Below are 26,902 nucleotides of genomic sequence, written 5' to 3'. Positions count from 1 at the left end.
TAAATGATTTGGAGGAAGGTATAGGTGGTCTGATTAGCAAGTTTCCAGATGACAAGAAGGTTGGTGGAGTAGCATACAGTGAAGGGACTGTTAGAGAATGCTGAACATAGATCAATTGGAGAGTTGGGCAGAGAAATGGCAGATGGAGTTCAATCCGGGCAAATGCAAGCTGATGCGTTTTGGAAGATCCATTTCAAAAGCGAACTATACAGTAAATGGAAAAGTCTTGGGGAAAGCTGGTGGACAGAGAGATCTGGGTGTTCAGGTCCATTGTTCCCTGAAGGTGGCAACACAGGTCAATAGAATACTCAAAAAGGCATAGGGCATGCTTTCCTTCATCGGAATGGCTATTGAGAAAAAGAGTTGGCAGGTCATGTTACAGCTGTATAGGACTTTGGTTCGGCCAAATTTGGAATACGGTGTACTTTTCTGGTCTCCACATTACTCAAAGGATATAGATTGATTGGAGAGGGTGCAGAGGAGGTTCACTAGGATGTTGCCTGGTATGGAGAGTGCTAGCTATGAAGAGAAATTGAGTAGATTAGGATTATTTTTATTAGAACGGAGGAGGTTGAGGGGGGTAGCTGATTAAGGTCTACAAAATCAAGAGGGGTATAGACAGAGTGGATAGCAAGAAGCTTTTTCCCAGAATAAGCTACTCAATTATTTGAGGTCACAAGCTCAAAGTGAGAGGGGAAAAGTTTAAAGGGAGATATGCGTAGAACATTCTTTACACAGAGGGTAGTGGGGGCATCGAACATGTTGCTAGCAGAGTTTGTAGAGGTGGGCATGATAGCACCATTTAAGATGTGTCTAGAGCAGCAGAGCAACAGAGCAGCACGGTGGCTCAGTGGTTAACACTCCTGCCTCACAGCACCAGGGTCCCAGGTTTGATTCCAGTCTTGGGCAACTGTGTGGAGTTTGCACATTCTCCCCGTGTCTGTGTGGGTTCCCTCCAGGTGCTCAGGTTTCCTCCCACAGTCCAAAGATGTGCAAGTCAGGTGGATTTGTCATTCGAAATTGCCCATAGTGTTAGGTGCGTTAATCATGGGAGATAGGTCTAGGTAGGTTACTCTTCGGAGGATCGTTGTGGACTGGTTGCATACTGTCGGGAATCTAATCTAAAAACAAGCATCTAACTATTTGTGGGCGGCACGGTGGCACAGTGGTTAGCACTGCTGCCTCACAGCGCCGGAGACCCGGGTTCATATCCCGCCTCAGGCGACTGACTGTGTGGAGTTTGCACGTTCTCCCCGTGTCTGCGTGGGTTTCCTCCGGGTGCTCCGGTTTCCTCCCACAGTCCAAAGATGTGCAGGTCAGGTGAATTGGCCATGCTAAATTGCCCGTAGTGTTAGGTAAGGGGTAGATGTAGATGTAGATGTAGGGGTATGGGTGGGTTACGCTTCGGCGGGGTGGTGTGGACTTGTTGGGCCGAAGGGCCTGTTTCCACACTGTATCTAATCTAATCTAATCTAGACAGATACATGAATGGGCAGGGAGCAAATGGATACAGACCCTTAGAAAATAGGCAACAGTTGGGCCCTGTGGCCCAACATTTCAACTCCCCCTCCCACTCTGCCAAGGACATGCAGGTCCTGAGCCTCCTCCGCAGCCGCTCCCTCACCACCCGACGCCTGGAGGAAGAACATCTCATTTTCCGCCTTGGAACACTTCAACCCCAGGGCATCAATGTGGACTTCACCAGTTTCATCATTCTCTTCTCTCCCCCACACCCCCGCCCACCACACCTTACCCCAGTTCCAACCTTCCAGCTAGCACCGTCCCCATGACCTGTCCTACCTGCCTATCTTCCTTTCCACCTATCCACTCCACCCTCCTCTCTGACCTATCACCTCCATTCACCTATTGTGCTCTATGCTACTTTCTCCCCCCCCCCCCCAACCCCCCATTTATCTCTCAACCCTGCAGGCTTCCTGCCTCTATTCCTGATGAAGGGCTTTTACCTGATACGTAGATTTTTCTGCTCCTTGGACGCTGCCTTTTCCAGCACCACTTTAATTCAGACTCGGGTTTCCAGCATCTGCAATCCTTGTTTTTACTTAACAGATTTTGATAGAGGATCTGGATCAGCGCAGGCTTGGAGGGTCAATGGGGTTGCTCCTGTGCTGTAACTTTCTTTGTTCTATCATTGGATCAAAATTCTGCAACTCAACTTCCTAATGGCATTATGGATCTACTTACAGTTCATAGATTGCAACAGTTCATAGATTGCAACGGTTCAAGACAGCAACTCACCACCACCTTCTCAAGGACAACTAGCAATAGACAATAAATGGGAGCCCAGCCAGTGATGCCCACATTCAATGAATGAACTGAAAAAAAGTTGTACCTCCTCAACTCCTGAAGCACCCTGTGTCCAAATGTGGAACACCTGTATCCAAGCCTCGGCTGACAATTGGTAAATAACATACATGCCACACAAGTACAACACATTGGCTGTTACAAACAGAATATAACCAAAATCGCCCAATATTAAAATATTAGAAATTACCATTGACCAGAAGCTAGAGCAGCTGCAACAGCAGTCCAGAAGCTGAGAAATGTGGGTAAATCCTTCTTGATTCTCCAGAGCTTGCTCACAGTCTAAAGTCTGCAGTCTAATGGAATACAATTCACCTGTGTGGATGAGTACAGCTCCAACAATACTCAAGAAGCTTGACACCATCCAGGACAAAGTAACCTGCTTGATTGGTACACCATAAACTCGTAAATCTGCAATCCCTTCGCAACTATGTTCCCTCAAGTTTCATAGCTGCAATACACCCTGTCTCCTTGACAGCACCTTCACAAACCCACGATTGCAGAGAAAAATACAAACTTGCAGTTCCACGAGCAAATGTGGCTGGGGGCTCAAGCTCAATTTTGAATTTGATGGATAGACAGCAGGAGGATTTCCTCCAGGTTACTGCTCATGGAGGAAATTTATCATTCCTCTAATCATTGAGGTCGAAAGTATTCAGCAAAATCAGCTGGGAAACCAAGAAGATTGTTGGCTATCTGCTGAAAGCCTGCACAAGGAGCTGAATAATTTAGTCATAAGGCCTGGAAAGCAAAATAGAAAACCACCCAAGCCAAAAAACCTCCTGGAAGGATTTTTTTTTTTAATCATCACTCTGAAATTACCTGGAACACAAGGGAGCATTGGAATGAATTCTAGAGGACTGTGACGTATCATTTGGGTCATCCCTAAAAGCAGAGAATCAAACTTCATGATTCTTTTAAAAAAATAAGTTATCTTTTGCATTGGAAGAAATTATCCAAAAGTGAAACTGCTTTCATAACAAAGATCATTGTAAATTTTAAGATAATAGTAGATCAGAAAAGTACAAGGGCATCATAAGATAATTCCACCTCTCTAATATCCTCAATAATACTTAATCTCAACATTTTTACACTGCCCACTTGTATAATTTAGCAGAATTGCCACAATTTCGAGCAAAACTAAAGTCCACAGAATTTCTCAATAATTTATAATTTTCATTACTTGGGAACATGCTATTTTTATCACAGGTATTTAAAACACATTTACATTGGTTATAGGTACTTTTCTAGATGAGAAGGACACAAATCAAAATATAGACAAAGACACTGGGCTTTGGAACATGGTCGAAATTGGAAAATTATTTTTACTCCCTGGGAACAGCAAACCGTTCGTACCCCATCCCCCCCCACCCCACACAGTTGTATCCTACTTTGTGACAGCTCTGACGTTATTCGGATGAAAATATAATACAAAGATTATGTTAGCAGCTGTTCAGTACAACTGACAAAAGAATGCGTTCTTAAATTAAAGATCCTGCTCAAGAGCTGAATTGTATTTTGACAGAAGGATTAAAACAAATTACCATCACAAGAGAACAAACCGCAGAGTCATGGGGGAAGACAGACAAACAAAACAATTGTTCCCCCATGTACACTTTTAGTGAAACAATTTTTTGAAAGCATACATCTATGATATTGGTTGAAATTGGCAAAATTATAAAATGGTCTGAATTCGGCAATTTAATGGTTTGAAGGTCTGATCTGATGAAAAGTCGTTGACTTGAAATATTGTCTTTCTTTCATGTGAATCTGCCACATTTGCTGTTCTTCAGTTTTTAATTTAGATTTTGAACAATCATAGTATTTGCTTTTACCCTACATATTTAAGAGGTGTTCTCACCTTTAACCTTTGGTTGTGACATATGCTGACTCCATCCCACGAAGCACTGATCATTAAGATCTTTCAAAATATTGTTGAGAGTTTTCCAGTCAGCAGAAAGTTGTGCCACCTTACTCTACAAGATTAGATAGAACATTTTCATTAACAGGGAAGTAATTGGTAGCCATTTTTCACCATCCTAACTTCACTTGCTCAGAATTCTGCCTAAATTAGAAGAGGTTTGCTGCTTTTTACAATGAACCTCAGCCAAATATACAAATTAAAGGTCTTTCCCAGCTATTCCCCAAGTTTCTATACTGATAAACCCAATGGCCTAATTTTCAATTTGTGGCACAAGCACTAAAAACAGCCTTTCTGAACTGCCATGTACATCAAATTCTAGCACGGCAAAACAATGGATATAAATGGATGTGAAAATAAAACCGAGCCACCTGGATTTTAGAGTTGGATGGTTATACCTCCAAACCACGTATAACCCATCAATTGCAATTTCGACTAAAATGAACTGACAAATGTCCTTTGGAACACAGAAGCATTAGCATATATCTATAACAAGCAAACAGCATGCTGGCCTCTATTGCAAGAGGTTTGAAATACAAAAAGTTTCCATAGTGTTTCCATGTCATTATCTAAGATGGCAGCAGAGCAGGCCTTTCCTACAGAAGTTCCTCCACTCTGCCTGTTCTTTTTCTTTCTACTTTTATTCCCTTTTTTCCTTCTTGTCTTCGCTTAGCACCAGAGGTGAGTTCTACAGCAGCAACAGGCATGGGCAGCAAGTCCCACAGCAGCGAGCACCGCAACAGCTTGGGGAAGCAGCCCCAGAGCAGCGCACAGGCAGCAAGTCCTGGGGTGGAGATCAGCAAGGAGGTGGTTATCTTGGAACTTACCTTGGAGCAGCTGAGTGCCAGTACAGAGTGGAGTGGAGGTTTGGAGTGGAGTGGAGGTTTGGAGTGGAGTGGGGATGGCTGTTGGACAGGGAATGGCGCAGGCCATGTGTAGAGACCCTGCGCTAAGCTGCTACAATGTAATGTTTATTTGAAGTTTCCTATCTTACTGCAATTGTCAACCCTTTAATGATGTTCTATGTTTAACTTATTTTTCAACTCTGTCAAGTAATACAACTATTTTTATTCCTCTGTTGTATCCAAGAATTGTACCGAGGTACTTGTTAGGGAACTGGAGCTGGATGAACTTCTGATCATTCGGGAGGCAGAGGGGGTTATTGAGAGGAGTTACAGGGAGGTAGTCACTCCTCAGATACAAGAAAAAGGCAGATGGGTGACAGTCAGGGGACGGAAAGGGAACCGGCAGGCAGTGCAGGGATCCCCTGTGGCCATTCCCCTCAACAATAAGTATACCGTTTTGGATACTGTTGGGGGGGGATGACTTAACAGGGGAAAGCAGTGAGGCATAGGGATCCAGTACAGAGTCTGTCCCTGCTGCTCAGAAGGGAAGGGGGAAGAGGAGCAGAGCAGTAGTCATTGGGGACTCCATAGTTTGGGGGACAGATAGGAGGTTCTGTGGGGACGAGAGACACTCACGGTTGGTGTGTTGCCTCCCAGGTGCCAGGGTTCGTGATGTCTCTGATCATGTTTTTGGGATCCTTAAGGGGGAGGGGGAGCAGCCCCAAGTCGTGGTCCACATAGGCACCAATGACATAGGTAGGAAGAGAGATGGGGATTTAAGGCAGAAATTCAGGGAGCTAGGATGGAAGCTTAGAGCTAGGACGAACAGAGTTGTCGTCTCTGGTTTGTTGCAGGTGCCACGTGCTAGTGAGGCGGGGAATAGGGAGAGAGAGGAGTTGAACAGGTGGCTACAGGGATGGTGCAGGAGGGAGGGTTTTGGATTCTTGGATAATTGGGGCTCTTGGATAATTGCAGGTGGGACCTCTACAAGCAGGATGGTCTTCATCTGAACCAGAGGGGTACCAATATCCTCGGTGGGGGGCGGGGGGGGGGGGAGTTCGCTAAGGCTCTTGGGGTGGGCTTAAACTAATCCAGCAGGGGGATGGCAACCAAAATTGTAGTTCAAGTATAGAGAAAGTTGAGAGTAGGAAGGTCCAAAATCAAGTTTCAGGGAAACAAAATGGCACCGGCAAGCAAGAAGTTGGTTTCAAGTGTGTCTACTTCAATGCCAGGAGCAACCGGAATAAGGTGGGCGAACTTGCAGCATGGATTGGTACCTGGGACTTCAATGTGGCCATTTTGGAGACATGGACAGAGCAGGGACAGGAATGGTTGTTGCAGGTTCCAAGATTTAGATGTTTCAGTAAGAACAGAGAAGATGGTAAAAGAGGGGAAGGTGTGGCATTGTTGGTCAAGGACAGCATTGCAGTTGCAGAAAGGATGTTAGGAGACTCATCAACTGAGGTAGTATGGGCTGAGGTTAGAAACAGGAAACAAGAGATCACACTGTTGGGAGTTTTCTATAGGCCTCCAAATAGTTCCAGAGATGCAGAGGAAAGGACAGCAAAATAATTCTCAATAGGAGTGAGAGAGGCAGGGTAGTTGTCATGGGAGGCTTCAACTTTCCAAATATTGACTGGGAATACTGTAGTACGAGTATATAGATGGGCCAGTTTTTGTCCAGTGTGTGCAGGAGGGCTTCCTGACACAGTATGTAGACAGGCCAACAAGGGGTGAAGCCACATTAGATTTGGCATGGTGTAACGAGCCCAGCCAGGTGTTAGACTTGGAAGTAGGTGAGCACTTTGATGATAGTGATCACAATTCAGTTATGTTTAGTGATAGAAAGGGATAGGTGTATACCACTGGGCAAGAGTTATAGCTGGGGGAAAGGCAATTACGATGCGATTAGGCAAGATTTAGAAAGCATAGGATGGGGAGGGAAACTGCAGGGGATGGGCACATTAGAAATGTGGAGCTTATTCAAGGAAAAGCTCCTGAGTGTCCTAGATAAGTATGTACCTGTCAGGCAAGGAGGAAGCTGTAGAGCGTGGGAGCCATGGTTTACGAAGGAAGTGGAATCACTGGTCAACAGGAAGAAGGAGGCTTATGTTAGGATGAGATGTGAAGGCTCAGTGAGGGCGCTTGAGGATTACAAGGTAGCCAGGAAAGGCCTAAAGAGAGAGCTCAGAAGAGCCAGGAGGAGGCATGAGAAGTTGTTGGCAAATAGGTTCAGGGTAAACCCTAAGGCTTTCTATAGGTATTTAAGGAATAAAAGAATGACGAGAGTAAGATTAGGGCCAATCAAGGATAGTAGTGGAAAGTTGTGTGTGGAGTCAGAGGAGATAGGGGAAGCACTAAATGAATATTTTTCGACAGTATTCACCTTGGAGGGAAGTGAGGGGGGAGGTGTGGGCGCAAGTTTTGTATTTCTTGCGGTTGCAGTGGAAGGTGCCAGGAGTGGAGGTTGGGTTGGTAGTGGGTGTGGACCTGATGAGGGAGTCGCGGAGGGAGTGGTCTTTCCGGAATGCTGATAGGGGAGGGGAGGGAAATATACCCTTGGTGGTGGGGTCTGTTTGGAGGTGGCAGAAATGACGAAGGATGATACAATGTATCTGGAGGTTGGTGGGGTGGTAGGTGAGGACCAGTGGGGTTCTGTCCTGGTGGCAACTGGAGGGGCGGGGTTCAAGGGCGGAGGAGCGGGAAGTGGAGGAGATGCGGTGGAGAGCATCGTCAACCACATCTGAGGGGAAATTGCAGTCTTTGAAGAAGGAGGCCATCTGGGTTGTTCGGTATTGGAATTGGTCCTCCTGGGGCAGATGCAGCAGAGGCAAAGGAATTGGGAATATGGGATGGCATTTTTACAGGGGGCAGGGTGGGAGGAGGTGTAATCTAGGTAGCTGTGGGAGTTGGTCGGTTTATCGTAAATGTCCGTGTTGAGTCGGTTGCCCGAGACAGAAACGGAGAGGTCTAGGAAGGGGAGGGAGGAGTCTGAGATGGTCCAGGTAAATTTGAGTTTGGGGTGTAAGGTGTTGGTAAAGTGGATGAACAGTTCAACCTCCTCGTGGGAGCACGAGGTAGCGCCGATACAGTCATCAATGTAGCGGAGGAAAAGGTGGCGGGTGGGGCCAGTGTAGCTGCGGAAGATGGACTGTTCCACATATCCAACGAAGAGGCAGGCATAGCAGGGGCCCACGCAGGTGCCCATGGCTATTCCTTTGGTTTGGAAGAAGTGGGAGGATTGGAAAGAGAAGTTGTTCAGAGTGTGGACCAGTTCAGTCAGTCAAAGGAGGGTGTCAGTGGAAGGGTACTGGTTGGGTCGGCGGGAGAGGAAGAAGCAGAGGGCTTTGAGGCCTACGTGATGGGGGGTGGAGGTGTGTAGGGACTGGATGTCCATGGTGAAGATAAGTCTTTAGGGGCCGGGGAAGCGAAAATCATGGAGGAGGTGGAGGGTGTGGGTGGTGTCCCAAATGTAGGTGGGGAGTTCTTGGACTCATTTACTTCATCTGCTGCACCCGATGTGGCCTCCTCTACATTGAGGAGACAGGCTGCCTACTTGTGGAACGTTTCAGAGAACACCGCTGGGACACCTGCACCAACCAACCCAACCGCCCCATGGCTGAACACTTTGACACCCCCTCCCACTCCGCCAAGGACATGCAGGTCCTTGGCCTCCTCCATCGCCGGGCCACGGCAACACAATGCCTGGAGGAAGAGTGCCTCATCTTCCGCCTAGGAACCCTCCAACCATAAGGGATGAATGCAGATTTCTCCAGTTTCCTCATTTCCCCTCCCTCCACCTTATCTCAGTCCCAACCCTCGGACTCAGCACCACCTTCTTGACCTGCAATCTCCTTCCCGACCTCTCCGCCCCCACCCCCTCTCTGGCCTGTCACCCTCACCTTAACCTCCTTCCACCTATCGCATTCCCAACACACTCCCCCACGTCCCTCCTGCCTACCTTTTATCTTAGCCTGCTTGGCACACCTTCCTCATTCCTGAAGAAGGGCTTATGCCTGAAACATCGATTCTCCTGCTCCTTGGATGCTGCCTGACCTGCTGCGCTTTTACAACAACACATTTTTCAGCCATGGAATGCTTTGCCTGCAATGGTAGTAGATTTGCCAACTTTAAGTGGACTTAAGTCGCCATTGGACAAACATATGGAATAGTGTAGATTAGATGGGCTTCAGATTGGTATGACTGGTTGGCACAAAATTGAGGGCCGAAGGGCCTGTACTGCGCTGTAATGTTCTATGAGAGATTTGGTCAGGAGATGGTATCAGTTATGCTGATACTTCTTAAGGCACCAGGTCTGGATGGAGCAAAGTAACTATCCAAGGATATAGAGGCAAGTGGGAGTTGGAACTAAAAGTGGCAATAGGCAGTTTCGGTTGAGATATTTCAGGGGATAATGGATTATCTGAAAACGAGAAATCTTCAGGGGACAGTGAGTAAATAGGGACAGTAAATGGGGCGGCATGGTGGTTCAGTGGTTAACATTGCTGCCTCACAGCACCAGGAGCCAGGTTCCATTCCAGCTTTGAGCGACTGTCTGTGTGAAGTTTGCACATTCTCCCCATGTCTGCATGGGTTTCCTCCGGGTGCTCCAGTTTCCTCCCACAGTCCAAAGATGTGCAGGTGAGGTGAATTGGCCATGCTAAATTGCCCATAGTATTCAGGGATGAGTAGGTTAGATGCATTAATCAGCGGTAATTATAGGATAATGGGGTAGGGGAATGGGTCTGGGTAGGTTACTCTTCGGAGGGTTGGTGTGGATTTGTTAAGCTGAAGGGCCTGTTTCCACACTGACGGGATTCTATGATAATGAACTGAATGTAGCACCTCTGTGCTACAACCATTGGTGATTCTTATATTTGAGATGAAGGTTCACCGGATTGGTCCCTACAGTGACAGGGTTGGTCCAAGAGCATGATCTCCAGTTCTCAAAAGAAAGATTTCCTCATTGCCAAGCAAATGTTCAGAAAGAAGCTTGACAGGGTAGAAATCAGTTATTTCCTCAGTTACAAAATCTAGAATATGGAGGCTCGGTTTCAGGCTAAGGGACCAATCACTTAGATGCATTTATCACCCAAGTTTGAAAGATTCACAAACTCCCAACCCCAAAGGATTTTTTTTGTATTTACACATAGGCATTGGTGACTGGCCAGCATTTATTGTCTGTCCCTTGTTGCCCTTGAGAAGATGGTGAGTTGCCTTCGTAAACTGCTGCAGTTCACGTGCTGTTGTTTGACACACAATGTTCCTGGAATGCCAGGATTATGACCCAACACTGAAGGAAGAGCGATATATTTCCAAATCAGGATGGTGAGTAGTTTGGAGGGGAACTTACAGGGGGTGGTATTCCCATGTATCGACTGTTCTTATCCTTCTTGGTGTAAGTAATCATGGCTTTGGAAGGCACCATCTAAGATGCCTTTGTGAATTTCTGGAGCCGCTACTGAGTATCAGTGGTAGATGCTTGTTGATGTGAATCCATAGAATCCCTGCAGTGTGGAACAAGCCCTTCAGCCCAATAAGTCCACACCAACTCTCTAAAGAGTAACACCCCCAGATCCATTCCCCTACCATAATATCCTATATTTACCCTTGACTGATACACCTAACCAACACATCCATGAACACTATGGGGAATTTAACATGGCCAATTCACCTAACCGGCACATCTCTGGATTGTGAGGGGAAATCCACACGACACAGAGAGCATGTGCAAACTCCACAGACAGTTGCCGAAGGCTGGAATCGAACTCTGGTACCGCGCGCTGTGAGGTAGCAGAGCTAACCACTGGGCCACCGTGAACAGCCAACACAGTGTGGTGTCAATCAAGTGGGCTGCTTCGTCCTAGCTGGCATCAAACTTTACGAGTGTATTTGCACCCATCCAGGCACATGGGGAGTATTCCATTACACTCCTGACTTGTGCCTTGGAGATCATGGACAGGCTTTGGGGAGTCAGGTGGCGAGTTACTCACCTTAATATTTCTAGCCTCTGACCTCCTCTTGTAACCACTGTATTTATATGATGAGTCCAGTTGAGTTTCTGGTCAATGGTAAGCCCGAAGGATGTTGATAGTGGGGAATTGAGTGATAATAACACCACTGAATGCTAAGAGAGTGTAGTCAGATTGTCTCTTGTTGGAAAGAGTCATTGCCTGGCATTTGTGTGGCAAGTCATTAAGATTGTGGACACTCCCTTGTTGAATGCATTAAATGCAGAGATAGACGATTTGTGATTTCTCAAGGAATCAGAAGAAATGGGAAGCAGATGGGAAAATGGAGTTGATGTCACGAGAGTAATGAATGCTACAACTACTTTATAGGAGGTCAGTAAGCTCAGTTGGTCAGTTTGCAATGCAGAGTGATGGCAACAGTGTGGGTTCAACTCCTACACTGACTGAGTTTACCATGAAAGATTCCTCTTCTCAACCTCTCCCATCGCCAGAGGTGAAATAACCATCAGGTTAAACCACCACTAGTCACGTGTCTCTCTCTCTCTCTCTCAGAAAGTAGTTCTACGTCTCTGTAGGTTTATGATGCCTTTACCACTTCTTGCATTTATGTGTAGAATTGGTCACCCAATAGAATAAACAATTTCCAATTCTGACCATGGCTCTTCCAGTTTACTGCCCAAAACATTAACAGATTCATACAGCATTTATAAGAAGCAGGTAACTAATATATTGAAAATGGACAGGACACTGTGCTGCAACCAACCACTCTAAGAAGTCAGACAATCACCATGTTTACTTGATGTATAAAAGGTGCCAATTTTGAAGAAAATAACAATAACCAGAGGGGCAAGGTGCCCAAACAAGATGTCACCATTGAAGGAGGGAGTCAACTAACCAGGATCAGAGGAAAGTCATGGAATGGTTAAAGACTGTAAAGCATTACTGTACAAGAGAGAAGAGATCAAGCATCATTTTGCACAATTATGCATTCAGACAATCATTCCAGCAACTGAGCAGACTGACAGAATGAAGATTGGCAAAACTTCAGTCATATTTGCACAAAAATCAAAGTAACTGGAATAATAACCTATCAATCTGTACACTGGCATCCTTTCCACACAGGACATTACTGCCTATTTCCCCTCCCACCACATCTATGTTTTCCCTCTACTTCCCTGTCACAATATTATTCCATTTCTCATTCTCTGCCTCTGCCTCCTTGCCCTATCTCTACACAGAATCGATAAATAGGCCCACAGGATTGTGGTCTGTCAATGACAATTTTCCATTTAGTCAAAGATTTAAAGAGAAACCACTTCCCCAAGAAGATATGATCAAAGCCTGGAAGGAAGTTGTATGGCAACACAACCACCTCCCCTGGAGAGTGTTCACCATCTCTTGCCTCCCAATTCTAATTCTATTTCCCTCTGCTATTGTCCACTGCAGTCTCGGTCTTCCCACTCCTGGGACCTAATTACTCACTTACACCATTGCCTGACCTGACCTGAATATTACAGCTTATGAGATATTCCTTGCATGTTTCCAGAGAAACTGAAGAAAATTTAACAGAGCTGGATTTATTAGCTACAAAGTGTTTCATTAATATTAAGAACATAACACTATATGAATATACTAAACATTGTGGAATCCCTTTTTGGAATCTAATGCTTTAACCTGCTTAATTGTAGAAAATCCAAACAATTGACTCAAAATCCGTTAAACAAGCTGGAACATGGAAGAAATTGCCCATTACTTATTTGGATACAAAGATTGCATGCTCCACTCATGGACAGTGGGATGTGGATTTTCCAGCTGAAAGTTATTGTGTACTATGTTTCCACTCACTGGCATCAGATTTTAACTATGGAACCCTTGAGAAAAGCATCACAAAGAACATTTTCCTGACTAGTAGTCAGATGATCAATGCAAGACAATATTAATAGAGGCTTTCAGAATGATAGTCTATGAGATTGATAGACCAACTACTATCATACAGGAAGACCATTAGTTGAGTATTAGGAATCTTACTCTTAAAAAAGGCCTGTTTTAAGATTTAAGAGCCCTGAATTAATCAGGCCTGTTAACTGTAAGTTTATTTCAACCAGAAATAAAAAATTCAAATTTCAAAGCACACTTTGTACTGTTAAGACACAGGGACAAACAGCCGAACCAAATCTACTTCTAATTTCGCAACACGTAAAACTAAAACTCTGAAAAGCAGCACGATGATAATGACCACACAAACTGATGTAAATTTGGGGATGAACACTGATCAGGACAGTGGGGTAACTCCTTGCCTTTCTTCAAAAAAGTGCCATGGAATATTTTGCCTCAGTTTAATATTTCCTTTTAAACTTGACACATCCAACAGTACAGCATTCTCTGACTACTACACTAGAACATCAGTCTATATTTTTGAGGTCGCACCCAAGACAATGATTTGAATTTACAGCTGTCTGACCCAAAAATGAGAAGGCTCCGAATAGAGCCACAGCTCACATTAATTCAAGGCAATGTTCCTGTGTGTGGTCTAAGGATGCTGCATTGAATCCAGTTAAAAATCACATAACACCAGGTTAGAGTCCAACAGGTTTTATTTGAAGCACTTGCTTTTGGAGCGCTGCTCCTTCATCAGGTGGTTGTGGAGAATAAGATTAGATTAGATTAGATTACTTACAGTGTGGAAACAGGCCCTTCGGCCCAACAAGTCCACACTGCCCCGCCGAAGCGCAACCCACCCATACCCCTACATCTACCCCTTACCTAACACTACAGGAAATTTAGCATGGCCAATTCACCTGACCTGCACATCTTTGGACTGAGGGAGGAAACCGGAGCACCCGGAGGAAACCCACGCAGACACGGGAAGAACGTGCAAACTCCACACAGTCAGTCGCCTGAGGCAGGAATTGAACCCGGGTCTCTGGCGCTGTGAGGCAGCAGTGCTAACCACTGTGCCACCGTGCCGCCCTTCTATAAATTCTGCTATATCTTGCTATAAATTATGTGTCTTACAATCTTATTCTTCACAACCACCTGATGAAGGAGCAGCTCTCCGAAAGCCAGTGCCTCCAATTAAACCTGTTGGACTCTAACCTGGTGTTGAGTGATTTTTAACTTTGTACACCCCCATCCAACAGGGGTGTCTTCAAAGCATTGAATCCAGACCACAGTCCATCTTAAAGTATGGGGCATCTTGCAACAAATTGTGTGCCAGTCAGAAATACCACTATTTACCTTTTCTTCAGGGAGCAAATGACTTTTCCTGTCCAACTCCAAAGCTTTAGCGAGAGTAGCCTCAATGTCAGTTTGGTGGCTCATCACAGCAGCTTCTAATAACTGAAACATTGAGTCAACATTTAACACAATATTCCTAACAGGCAGAAAACAAACTCTTTCGCAAAATAAACACTGTTTTTTCTTAAAAAACAAATCTCTACTTGAAATGACTTGGGCATTTTGTTTTATATTTCTATCCTTTGGGAATACCTATACTACAGGGACTGTAACATGGCTATATCCACATGCATACTTGAATCAAGGGCAGTGCAGTGCAAATGAGACTGCTTTTTAATTTTCCATCTCACCAATAGTTGTGTGTCCATTTCAGAGCACCCACAACGCAGGGAGGTGATGGCCTAGCGGTATTGTCACTGAATTGTTAATCTCGGGACCCAGTTATCTTTCTGGGGACCCAGATTCAAATCCTGACATGGCAATGGTGGAATTAGAACGCAATAAAAATCTGGAATTAAGCATGCAATTGTCATTTATTGGAAAAACCCATCTGGCTCACTAATGGCCTTCAGGGAAGGAAACCGCCATCCTTACCTTGTCTAGTCTACATGTGACTCCAGATCACAGCAATATGGTGGACTCTTAACAGCCCTCTGTGTTATTTGGAATGGGCAATAAATACTGGCCTGGCCAGTGATGCCCACATGCTATGAATGAATTAAAAGAAAATTCACAATGCTCCCTCATCAAGACTGCAGCAGCAGATCCATATCCCAGCTCTGACGCAACAGCTATCCCTTTTCCAATTCACAAGTTATCAGTGCACAATTTAACATGAATAGTTCCCAGAGTTCAATCTCTCTCAGCAAGTCTACACCAAATTTTCTGCATAGCAAAAACACTAACAGTAGCATCATGCATGTATCTGTGCCAACATGACGATGCACTAGATACTCCAAATATTTTCACGAAGGCAATGAAAAATACTGAACTACATTGCAAACATACAAGTTTTATATCTCAGTTTGTTCTCCTTATGGCAAGAGAATTCTATCAAAGAATTGAACTGGTAAGGGGAATTTAACCAGATGATGCAGTGTTCGGTGTGGATTCAGTTCTCTTCCCATCTCTGCCCAATGCTTTTTGGCATGAGAAGTCCTATGGACAGACATTCCCACTCAATACAATAAATGCCCACTTCAGGGCCTCATCCCACCACCACTGGTTGTCATCAAGCATTGGACGAGGCAGTAGCCACACAGGAAGTTTCAAAAGCAAAGTATCTTGTTAGAAACAAGAAAAGGAGGGGTCACCCTGTTGGGAGTTTTCTATAGGCCTCCGAGTAGTTCCAGAGATGATTCTCGATAGGAGTGAGAAAGACAGGGTAGTTGTCATGGGGGTCTTCAACTTTCCAAATATTGACTGGGAACACTATAGCTGAAAATGTGTTGCTGGAAAAGCGCAGCAGGTCAGGCAGCATCCAAGGTGCAGGAGAATCGACATTTCAGGCATGAGCCTTGAAGAAGGCCGCGCTTTTCCAGCAACACATTTTCAGTTCTTATCTCCAGCATCTGCAGTCCTCACGTTCTCCTGGGAACACTATAGTACAAATCCTATAGATGGGTCAGTTTTTGTCCAGTGTGTGCAGGAAGGCTTCCTGACACAGTATGTAGACAGGCCAACAAGGGGTGAAGCCACATTAGATTTGGTACTGGGTAACGAGCCCGGCCAGGTGTTAGACTTGGAAGTAGGTGAGCACTTTGATGATAGCGATCACAATCCTGTTATGTTTACTTTAGTGATAGAAAGGGATAGGTGTATACTACTGGGCAAGAGTTATAGCTGGGGTAAAGGCAATTACGATGCGATTAGGCAAGATTTAGGAAGCCTAGGATGGGGAGGGAAACTACAGGGGATGGGCACATTAGAAATGTGGAGCTTATTCAAGGAAAAGCTCCTGAGTGTCCTAGATAAGTATGTACCTGTCAGACAGGGAGGAAGCTGTAGAGCGTGGGAGCCATGGTTTATGAAGGAAGTGGACTCTCTGGTCAAGAGGAAGAAGAAGGCTTATGTTAGGATGAGATGTGAAGGCTCAGTGAGAGCGCTTGAGGATTACAAGGTAGCCAGGAAAGGCCTAAAGAGAGAGCTCAGAAGAGCCAGGAAGAGACATGAGAAGTTGTTGGCAAATAGGTTCAGGGTAAACCCTAAGGCATTCTATAGGTATTTAAGGAATAAAAGAATGACGAGAGTAAGATTAGGGCCAATCAAGGATAGTAGTAGGAAGTTGTGTGTGGAGTCAGAGGAGATAGGGGAAGCACTAAATGAATATTTTTCGACAGTATTCACTCTAGAAAACGACAATGTCGTCGAGGAGAATAGTGAGATACAGGCTACTAGACTAGGTGGGATTGAGGTTCACAAGGAAGTGGTATCAGAAATCCTGCAGAGTGTGAAAATAGATAAAGGCCCCTAGGCCGGATGGAATTTATCCTAGGACCCTCAGGGAAGCCGGGGGGAGATTGCAGAGTCTTTGACATTGATCTTTAAATCGTCATTGTCTACAGGAATAGTGCCATTAGATTGGAGGAAAGCAAATGTGGTTCCCCTGTTCAAGAAGGGGAGTAGAGACAAGCCTGGTAATTAAAGACCAGTGAGCCTTACTTCGGTTGTTGGTAAAGTGTTGGAAAAGGTTATAAGAGATAGGAATTGTAATCATCTAGAAAATAATAAGTTGATTAGGGATAGTCAGCAAAGTTTTGTGAAGGGTAGGTCGTGTCTCATAAACCTCATTGAGTTCTTTGAGAAGGTGACCAAACAGGTAGATGAGAGTAAACCGGTTGATGTGGTGTATATGGATTTCAGCATATGTATATGTTCGATAAGGTTCCCCACAGTAGGCTATTGTACAAATGCGGAGGAATGGGATTGTGGGAGACATAGCAGTTTGGATCAGTAATTGGCTTGCTGAAAGAAGACAGAGAGTGGTGGTTGATGGGAAATGTTCATGCTGGAGTCCAGTTACTAGTGATGTACCACAAGGGTCGGTGTTGGGTCCACTGCTGTTCCTCATTTTTATAAACTACCAGGATGAGGGCGTAGAAGGGTGGGTTAGTAAATTTGCAGACGACACTAAGGTCGATAGAGTTGTGGATAGTGATGAAGGATGTTGTAGGTTACAGAGAGACATAGACAAGCTGCAGAGCTGGGCTGAGAGGTGGCAAATGGAGTTTAATGCAGACAAGTGTGAGGTGGTTCACTTTGGTCAGAGTAACCGGAATGCAAAGTACTGGGCTAATGGTAAGATTCTTGGTAGTGTAGATGAGCAGAGAGATCTCGGTGTCCAGGTTCACAGATCCTTGAAAGTTGCCACCCAGGTTGACAGAGTTGTTAAGAAGGCATACAGTGTTTTAGCTTTTATTAATAGAGGGACCGAGTTCCGGAACCATGAGGTTATGCTGCAGCTGTACAAAACTCTGGTGCGGCCGCACTTGGAGTATTGTGTACAGTTCTGGTCACCACATTGTGAGAAGGATGTGGAAGCTTTGGAAAGGGTGCAGAGGAGATTTACTAGGATGGTGCCTGTATGGAGGGGAGGTCTTACGAGGAAAGGCTGAGGGACTTGAGGCTGTTTTCGTTGGAGAGAAAAAGGTTGAGAGGAGACTTAATAGCGACATATAAGATAATCAATGCATTAGATAGGGTTGGGTCAGTGTGTCTGACATTGAGAACAGGTCCTCCTGACAGCCACCCTACTAACCTTTCATCTGACCCCTCCCCTTTACCTACATCCCATCTTCACTTTCCAAAGGCATTTGGAGCTCACTGATCCTGGACTTTTGGTCACAGCATTGCTTCACTGCTCTAACTGGCCATCAGCTCTTTGCGGTGCCAAACTGAGTCCTTGATGTTGGGGAAAATCTAGTCAGAGACTACAGAATTCAGAGGACCTTTCTAAAGGAGGTGATATAGGGTCCTCAACAGCTCTTCAGCAAGCAATCAAGAGCCCAGTCATAAAGATAAAATTCTGCCCTATATCTGTTTTTCAGTGGAACTTACCTGAAGTTGTGTACCTCCTGGTGAAGATGGTCCTCTGTGCTGGAGCTTCAGTCTTGTAACTACTGCCCAGTTGGACAACTTCTCCAGGTTTTCTTTGAAGTCAGCATAGTCCTGGAGGTGAATCTCAATTTCTTTCACTTTAACAGACAGTTCTTTGTACATCTAAATAAGAAAACAAGACATTGCATCAGAAAGAAAATTTTTCTGTGTCCAAAATAAGTCATATCTGACTTGAAACATTAACTTTCTCTTTCTCTCCACAGATGCTGCCAGACCTGTTAAGTTTCTCTACCACTTTCTGCTTTTAAAATTTGAGAGTCTGTAATCATCAGACAAAACATGAGCTACATACAAGGCGTATGGAATAACAGTAAAACTAAAGTAAATTTCCTTCTGAATTTTCTAGAATTAAATATGTCTTACTGCAATCAGGAGGAAACAAGGACTGCAGATGCTGAAGATCAGAGTCAAAAAGCGTGGCACTGGAAAAGCACAGCAGGTCAGGGCAGCATCCAAGGAGCAGGAGAGTTGACATTTCAGGCATAAATCCTTCGTCAGGAATGGTCGGGGGCGAGGAAGAAAGAGAGAGAGAGAGAAGGGGGCTGAGGAATAAATTTATCTCTCAGCCCCCTTGCCACCCCCACCACCTACATTCCTGATGAAGGGCTTATGCCAGAAATATCGACTCTCCTGCTCCTCAGATGCTGCCGAACCTGCTGTGCTTTTCCAGCACCACACTTTTTAACTTTTACTGTGATCATACAGTCAGTAACAGATTTCTCAACCCATCCTTGTAGTAACATTTGCTATCTCAAAATTGTCAGTCAGTCCAATTTTTAACACAACATTTATAGTGCAGCATTTTCAAGCAATTTCATTATTTACAGATGCTCAATCTTTCTTTCTTTCACTTTAAAAAGCACAGTATAGAGTATAACACAAATCTACTGCATGTATATTTTTAAGTGATTTTAAAATTGAGAAAAGCTCAGAACAAAAAAAAGAGTAGGTTTTAATTTCAATTCTTTTTCATACATATTAAATTAAATAACTGAATGGTTCCAAATATCGGCACAGCCCTTTTACTTGTTCACAGGTTAAACTAAAATGAACACTGGAAATTGTTGGGCGCAAATGATGCTGGAAACTGGAGCTTCAGGCTCAACAAAACTTCAAGGAATACACTTGCTGTGCCTTTCAGCAGAGATACTTTCAGCACAAGAAAGTGAATGTTAATCCCTTATTGCAACTCATCATGAATTATGATGTCATTTTTAAAAAAAACTTACCTTATTCCAGTTTGAATTGATAATTCTATGCTTTGCAGAAAGTTTGTCTCTCTCTTGTAGACTTAGGTTTTTGTCTGAAAGTATATCCTGTGTAATGCTGTTCATCATGGTTAAATTGTCACTGCGCAACTTGAGGTCTGTTGCTGCAACCTGTGAATAATAGTCACAGTACATAATGCAACAGTCAACAAAGAGACCCTTACCAAAGCTGCAATGCTACACAGCAGTCTTTTTTGGCCAATCTGAAAATCAAGATTTAGATTAGAAATATAAAATCAACCTCAATAAAGTGTCCTGAAAACATCATACTAGACTCAAAATGTTAGTTCTTTTTATCTCTCCACAACTGCTGCCAGGCCTGAATACCTCTAGGATTCCCTATGTTTGTTTCAGATTTTCCGTGTCCACAATATTTTGCTCTTAAATAAAATATTGTTGAGTCAAAATCCTGGAACTCCATCCCTAACAGCATTGTAGATGAACCTAGACCAAAGGGACAGTATGGTATAAGAAGACAGCTCATCACCACCTTCTCAAGAGCAATTAGGGATGATCAATAAATGCTGACCCAGCCAGCGTCTCCCACATTCCACACAAGAGGTGAAGAAATGGAGCACAGCAAGGAATATCTAAAAAGAACTTCAAGATAGAGAACTGACAGTGTGGTGCTGGAAAAGCACAGCAGGTCAGGCAGCATCCAAGAAGCAGGAGAATCGACATTTCTTGCATAAGCCCTTCATTCGGAATGATGAAGAGCTTATGCTTCAAACACTGACTTTCTTGCTCTTCAGATGCTGCCTGGCCAGTTTTGCTTTTCCAGACAACACTCTCAACTCTGATCTCCAGCATCTGCAGTCCTCACATTCTCCTTCAAGATAGAGAATATCATGAAACAGGAAAAGACTATTTGTGACTCATGCCAGGCGAATCCCTCAAAATAGTTTGGGATGGGGGCGGGGTGGGGGTGGGGGGACAGGTGGTGAAGTGAGAAGAAAATTAGACTGGAAAGGAAAGAACACGAAAATCGAAGAGTCACCATAAAGGGGAACCCAAAAATGTTCTACTGGAATACAAATAGAAAGTGGTTAGTCAGAGATGTAGTGGGGCCTACTGGGACAAAGAAAGAATCATGTGCTTAGGCTAGTACACTTTGGCTGTTCGTTCTATCAATGTTTTAAATAAGAAGAGGACGGCACTTTTAGAAATATTGATAGAAAGAGAGACCCCTGATGGAGTAAAGATTCACAGTACAAACTGCCTATGTTTAGACTGGTTGTCTCTTGATCTGAATAGCCTGCTAGACAAAGTGCTTGCAAAGCTTTAATTTGGGGTAGATTAGAGAGTTGCAAATGTGACACCTTTGTTCAAGAAAGAGTGAGATCCTGAAAGTTCAATACTAGGAATAGACAGCATAAATGAATTAAAAGCAGTGTTTTATTCTGAGGATTCATATCAAACTCGAAAATATTAAGAAGCTGCCAGAGTCATAGATGTCTACAGCACAGAAAAAGGTCCTTCAGCCCATTGAGTCTGCAACAATCATATACATCCATCTAACTATATTAATCTAATTTTCCAGAACTTGACCCATAGCCTCATGAACTTTGGCATTGTAAGTATACATAGAACATAGAACAGCACAGCACAGTACAGGCACTTTTGGTCCTTTATGTTGTGCCAACCTTTTATCCCAGTCTAGGATCAAACTGACCGACATAACTTACATTTTATTATCATCCATGTACCTATACAAGAGTCACTTTCATGTCCTTATTGTATCTGACTCTACTACCACTGCTGCCAGTGCATTCCATGCACCCACCACTCGCTGTGTAAAGAACCGACCTCTGTCATCTCCCCGAAACCTTCCTTCACTAATCTTAAAATTATGCCCCCTCATGATAGCCATTTCCATTCTGGGAAGAAGTCTCTGGTTATCCACTCTATCTCTGCCTCTCGTCATCTTGTCCACCTCTATCAGGCAACCTCTCATCTTTATTCGCTCCAAGGAGAAAAGCTCTCACTCTCTCAACCTTTCTTCATAAGACATGCCCTCCAGTCCAGGCCGTATCCTGGTAAATCTCCTCTGCACTCTCTGTAAGCATACCACATCCTTCCTATAAATGAGTGACCAGAACTGACACAATATTCTAACAGTGGTTTAACCAAGGCTTTATAGAACTGCAGCATAACCTCGCAGCTCTTAAACTCAATCCCCCTGCTAATAAAAGCCAACACCATACGCCTTCTTAACAACCCTATCAACTTGAGTGGCAACTTTGAGGGATCTATGGACATGGACCCCAAAATCCCTCTGTTCCTCCACAGTGTCAAGAATCTTGCTTTTAATCCTGTAATCTGCATTCAAATTTGACCTTCCAAAATGAATCATTTCATACTTTTCCTGGTTGAACTCCATCTGTCACTTCTCAGACCAGCTCTGCATCCTGTCAATGTCCCATCACAACCTACAACAGTTCTCCACACTATCCACAACTCCACCAACCTTCGTGTCATCGGCAAACTTACTAACCCACCCTTCCACTTCCTCATCCAAGTCTTTTGTAAGAATCATAAAGAGCAGAGATCCCAGAACAGATCCATGCAGAACACCACTTGTCACCGAGCTCCATGCTGGATACTTTCCATCAACAATCACCCTCTGTCTTCTATGGGACTGCCAATTCTGTAGGCAGACAACCAAATTTCCCTACATCCCATGCTTTCTTACTATCTGAATGAGTCTAACATGGGGAAACTTATCAAACACCTTGCTACAATCCATGCACACCACATCCATTGCTCTACCTTCATCAATGTGTTTTGTTAAATCCTCAAAGAATTCAATAAGGATGGTGAGGCATGACCTGCCCCTCACAAATCCATGCTGACTATCTCTAATCAAGCTACAGTTTTCCAAGCAATCATAAATCCTGTCTCTCAAAATCCTCTCCAATAATTTGCCCACCACTGATGCAAGACTGATGTAACATTTAGAAGTGTACTTCTAAATATTTCTACCTCTGCACCCTGACAGAGCACTAATGATACAAACTTGATAGACTTACATTTTAGTGTCCACAGTCAGATTACTGTTATTCCACATTCTCTTCCTCAGCTTAGAGGACTGCAGCTTTGCAAAGTGGATATTGATTGATTCATGATGGTTGCGGAGCAGACATGCGTGAAGCTGCTTACAACCTCTTGCACCACACTGTCAGTGGTGACAGAAGGTGGTATGGAAAAACCTGTGCACATTTGTCTCAAATCTCAGGTGACAAAGGCTAAACAGCTTGCTGTGAGTTCCATTAGGCAAGTAGACACCCTCTATAACAAACAGACTAGAACAAACTGCCCTACCAACCATCAAACCAAAAACCTGGATCCGCTACGTAGATGACTCCTTTGTCATCACAAAACGAAACAAGATAGAAGAGACATTTAACATAATCAACACCACCCTCACAGGCATAAAGTTCACCAAGGAGGAAGAAACCGACAACAAATACGCATTCCTGGACGTCACAGCCGAAAGAACGGACAACGGAGAACTACAAACCTGCATATACAGAAAACTGACAAACACTGACCAAATACTTAACTACACCAGCAACCATCCCAACACACACAAATGAAGCTGTATCAGAACACTATTCCAATGAGCCACCTCACACTGCAGCACAGACGAACTTCGGAAAACAGAGGAGAACCATCTTTACAACTTATTCAAGAAGAACGGATACTCAAAAAATGCAGTCCACAGATTCCTCAAGAACAAACCACGACAGCCAGAAACCCTAACCACCTTATCATACATCAAAGAAGTCTCAGAAATGACAGCCAGACTATGAAGACCCCTTGGAATCCTAGTAGCACACAAACCGACCAACACTCTCAAACAAAAACTAACAAACTTAAAAGACCCAGTACAACCCATGGACAAAACCAACGTCATCTACAAATTTCCATGCAAGGACTGCCACAAACACTACGTAGGACAAACAGGAAGAAAGTTAGCCACCAGGATTCATGAACACCAGCTAGCCACAAAAAGACACCACCCTGTCTCCCTCGTAGCCCTACACACGGAGGAAAAAAAACACCATTTTGACTGGGACAACATATCTATCCTGGGACAGGCTAAGCAAAGACATGCCAGAGAATTCCTAGAGGCCTGTCACTCCAACCACAACACCATAAACAAACACATTGACCTAGATACCATCTACCAACCCCTCAAAAAACAAACAGGAAATGACATCACCACAAACCCCAGGAACCTCATCCAGGACAAACATATAAATAGAAAGGAGGAGACAGCAGCTTCGCTTCACTTGGAGGTCGCCACTGATGATGTTACCTAGCCAGGTAATGAAACGTCTGGATATCAAGCCTACAGCTCAGCGAGCAAACCTACCCCCTAACCCTCTATATGCTGCTTTCTGATGAAAAGGGATAAAACGTCCCCCTTCTTTTTAGCCACCAATTTGCATCAGTCAGAACAAATATGTTCCTTTTACTTTTTGCATGCAGCCATCACACATCAAATAAGATGCAGTTAGACTATAAAACCATAAGAGGTAGGAGCAAAAGTAGGCAATTCAGGCAATCCTTGCCACTCAATAAGATCATAGCTTACCTGACAATTCTCAGCTCTAGTTTCCTGCCTTTCCCCTTAACTCTGAATTCTCTTAACTCAGTAAATATCTGTGTATCTCAGTCTTGGAAATACTTAATTATCCAATCTCCAGAAACCAATGCAGTAAAGAATTCCAGCTTTGGCAAAGGGTCAGTTAGACTCGAAACATCAGCTCTTTTCTCTCCTTACAGATGCTGCCAGACCTGCTGAGATTTTCCAGCAATTTCCCTTTTGGTTTTTAAAGAATTCCACTGATTCGCTGCCCTCATCTGTCTTACATGGGATCAGCTGTGCACCAGTTGATTGTTGAGTGCCATTTTCCATCTTCACTTAAACCTTATGGTACAACACTCACTGTTTTCTCAATATTTCCCAATGACATTTGATTTGGTGGCTCACCTCATTTGCAAGAATTAGGCATAGCAGTGCCTCCTCACTGTTGGACCAGACACATATTGTTGCAGGCAAGTCCCCTGAACACAACTGACAAACATTCATCTCTCACTGTCCCCACACTACCACTGTCCCAGTCCATTTTTGGAAAATATTTGTTGTGACTGATGCAAATTGATGGCTAAAAAGAAGGGAGGCAATTTATAAGTCCATAGGTAAATATCTCCATTATACCACACTATATTGTTGGCACCCGTAAATTTTCTTCCAGGTTTGGTAATCTATATCCTTCCAACTAATGGCTGGTCTATACATTACAGCAAGCAATGTAACTGCAAAATTTTTGTTTGTTGGCTATCACCAAATTGTTTGATCCTTGAACCCTCTGCGATACTCTCCTTAACAAAAAAAAAACACCATGCCTTCTCCTTTTCTCCTTTCCTTTTTTGAGCACCTTGTAATTAACACTCAGTGGATTATCAACACATCATAATCCACATGGCACTCTGGGTTTGTAATTCTTCAATTTTACGTGCATTCACATACATGCAACATAACTCTCATTTGGCTTCATTATTTTGTGTGTTATTCGGACTCCAACAACTTGCTATTCTCTATTCCTGTGTTACCTGTCTCTCCAAGTATTTTGTACACTCCGATATTACACTCTAATATTCTTCCCCAATTCTCACATATTACTGAATACAAAACGTACATCTTAAACCTCTAAAAATGCACGTAGATTGAATAGCTCTGTAAAATTGATAAGGAAACATCAGATCAAGTTTCCCTTTGTACACTCCCCGTGATCTGCCTTGACGGGCAATAACAGAAAACAACCTGCAATTTTCAGACAGACTACTTTTAGCTGTTCATCATTACGCAATCTCAAAGACAAAGTCTCTTTTTTGAAAAACTGTTAAAATATAAAATATAAAGTAGGTTAATCACAGATTGAAATACCTTCAATTCCTCCAGATCATGTGCAGTCGGCGGTGAATGCACAGCCCTTAAAGAGTTCTGTACCGTATCCAACCACAAACCAAATTCATCCATCTGATTCTTTAAATCAGAGCATTGTTGGCTATCTCCACCCAACCTAAGAGATAAAAAAAAACGTAATACTTAACAACTACAGAACCAAGGAGGTCTGCATTTAAAACAGCATATAAATCAAAGGATGCTAATTCTGGTTACTCATGTCAGCACTGCAACCCGGACCTTCAAATATTCAACTCAACTGCCTTCTCTTCTTACGAAAACAACACTGCTGTTTGAATGGTAGGTCAACATAATATATTCTCTATCAAAATGAAAATTAAGTTTTATACACAATTTTTCACAATTTAAAAGTTCTAATCTACACTATAAAACAGAGAACTCCAATCACTCACAGAGATGGTTAAATATAAAAGGTTTCTAGTAAAGATGCACTCTAATTAATAGTCATACACTCCTCTGCAAAGCAAAGTTTTCCACCATGATTTCTTTCACGTTGCTCCAAACACTTGTTGGTTTAAAAAAATGGTCATTTACCTACGATGCCGATCTTTGATCTCTGAAGAAATGGCTGCCCAGCGTTTATTTAATCCATTGAGCTTCTCCTGTAGGAGACATCCATCTGCTGTTGAAAGATCCTGTATGATATCTCTGCCAGAGGCATTTAAAGTAATATATACTGGCTGGTGACTGCTGAGACTTTCTTCCAGCTCCTTGCAGGGAAATAACAACATTATTCCAGAAAGGATTCAGATCATGGACAATCTCCTACTCCATCCAACAGAATTGGTCAACAAGTCATTCAATAATACAAGCTCTAAAACCAAAATGAGGTGCCAACCCAATAAAGTTTAAACACAGGACGATATACATAATATAAACCATATGGACAAAGAGAGGACTGCAGATGCTGGAGATCAGAGTCGAGAGTGTGGTGCTGGAAAAGCACAGCCCATCAGGCAGCATCCGAGGAGCAGGAGAATCTATGTTTCCAGCAGGAAATGAGGCTTGTGGGTCAGAGCTGAGAGATAAATGGAAGGAGAGTGGGGTTATGAGGAGGTAGCTGGAAAAGCGATAGTTGCTGAAGGTGAGGGAGAAGGTGATAGGTCAGAGGGGGCAGTGATGGATGGGTCCAGAGGGCAGTGCTGAGTAGGAGGCTTGGGACTGGGATAATGTGGGGGGAGGGGAAATGAGGATGCTGTTGAAACCCACTTTTATCCCGCATGGTT

The 26,902-nt window shown here is 43.7% G+C and overlaps 1 protein-coding gene across 17 annotated transcripts in view; it reads right to left on the bottom strand.

Moving 5' to 3' along the window:
- Positions 1 to 26,902, bottom strand: part of LOC140483389 (utrophin-like) — a 737,248-nt gene that overhangs the window by 327,733 nt on the left and 382,613 nt on the right. For 15 of the 17 annotated variants that reach the window (XM_072581625.1, XM_072581633.1, XM_072581634.1 and 12 more), the window contains 6 exons: positions 26,211 to 26,386; positions 25,638 to 25,773; positions 19,643 to 19,792; positions 18,354 to 18,515; positions 14,298 to 14,399; positions 4,184 to 4,298 (listed from right to left, as the gene is read on the bottom strand). In XM_072581625.1, the coding sequence (XP_072437726.1) occupies positions 4,184 to 4,298; positions 14,298 to 14,399; positions 18,354 to 18,515; positions 19,643 to 19,792; positions 25,638 to 25,773; positions 26,211 to 26,386 (841 nt within the window). Of the gene's footprint in view, positions 1 to 4,183; positions 4,299 to 14,297; positions 14,405 to 18,353; positions 18,516 to 19,642; positions 19,793 to 25,637; positions 25,774 to 26,210; positions 26,387 to 26,902 lie in introns of those variants that run through there. The other 2 variants (XM_072581641.1, XM_072581640.1) reach the window with 2 other exon arrangements.

The sequence above is a fragment of the Chiloscyllium punctatum genome, chromosome 11 (genome assembly GCF_047496795.1).
Source record: "Chiloscyllium punctatum isolate Juve2018m chromosome 11, sChiPun1.3, whole genome shotgun sequence".
NCBI lineage: Eukaryota > Metazoa > Chordata > Chondrichthyes > Orectolobiformes > Hemiscylliidae > Chiloscyllium > Chiloscyllium punctatum.
The sequence above is the reverse complement of the archived record's forward strand: the minus strand, read 5'-3'. Positions and strand labels throughout refer to the sequence as shown.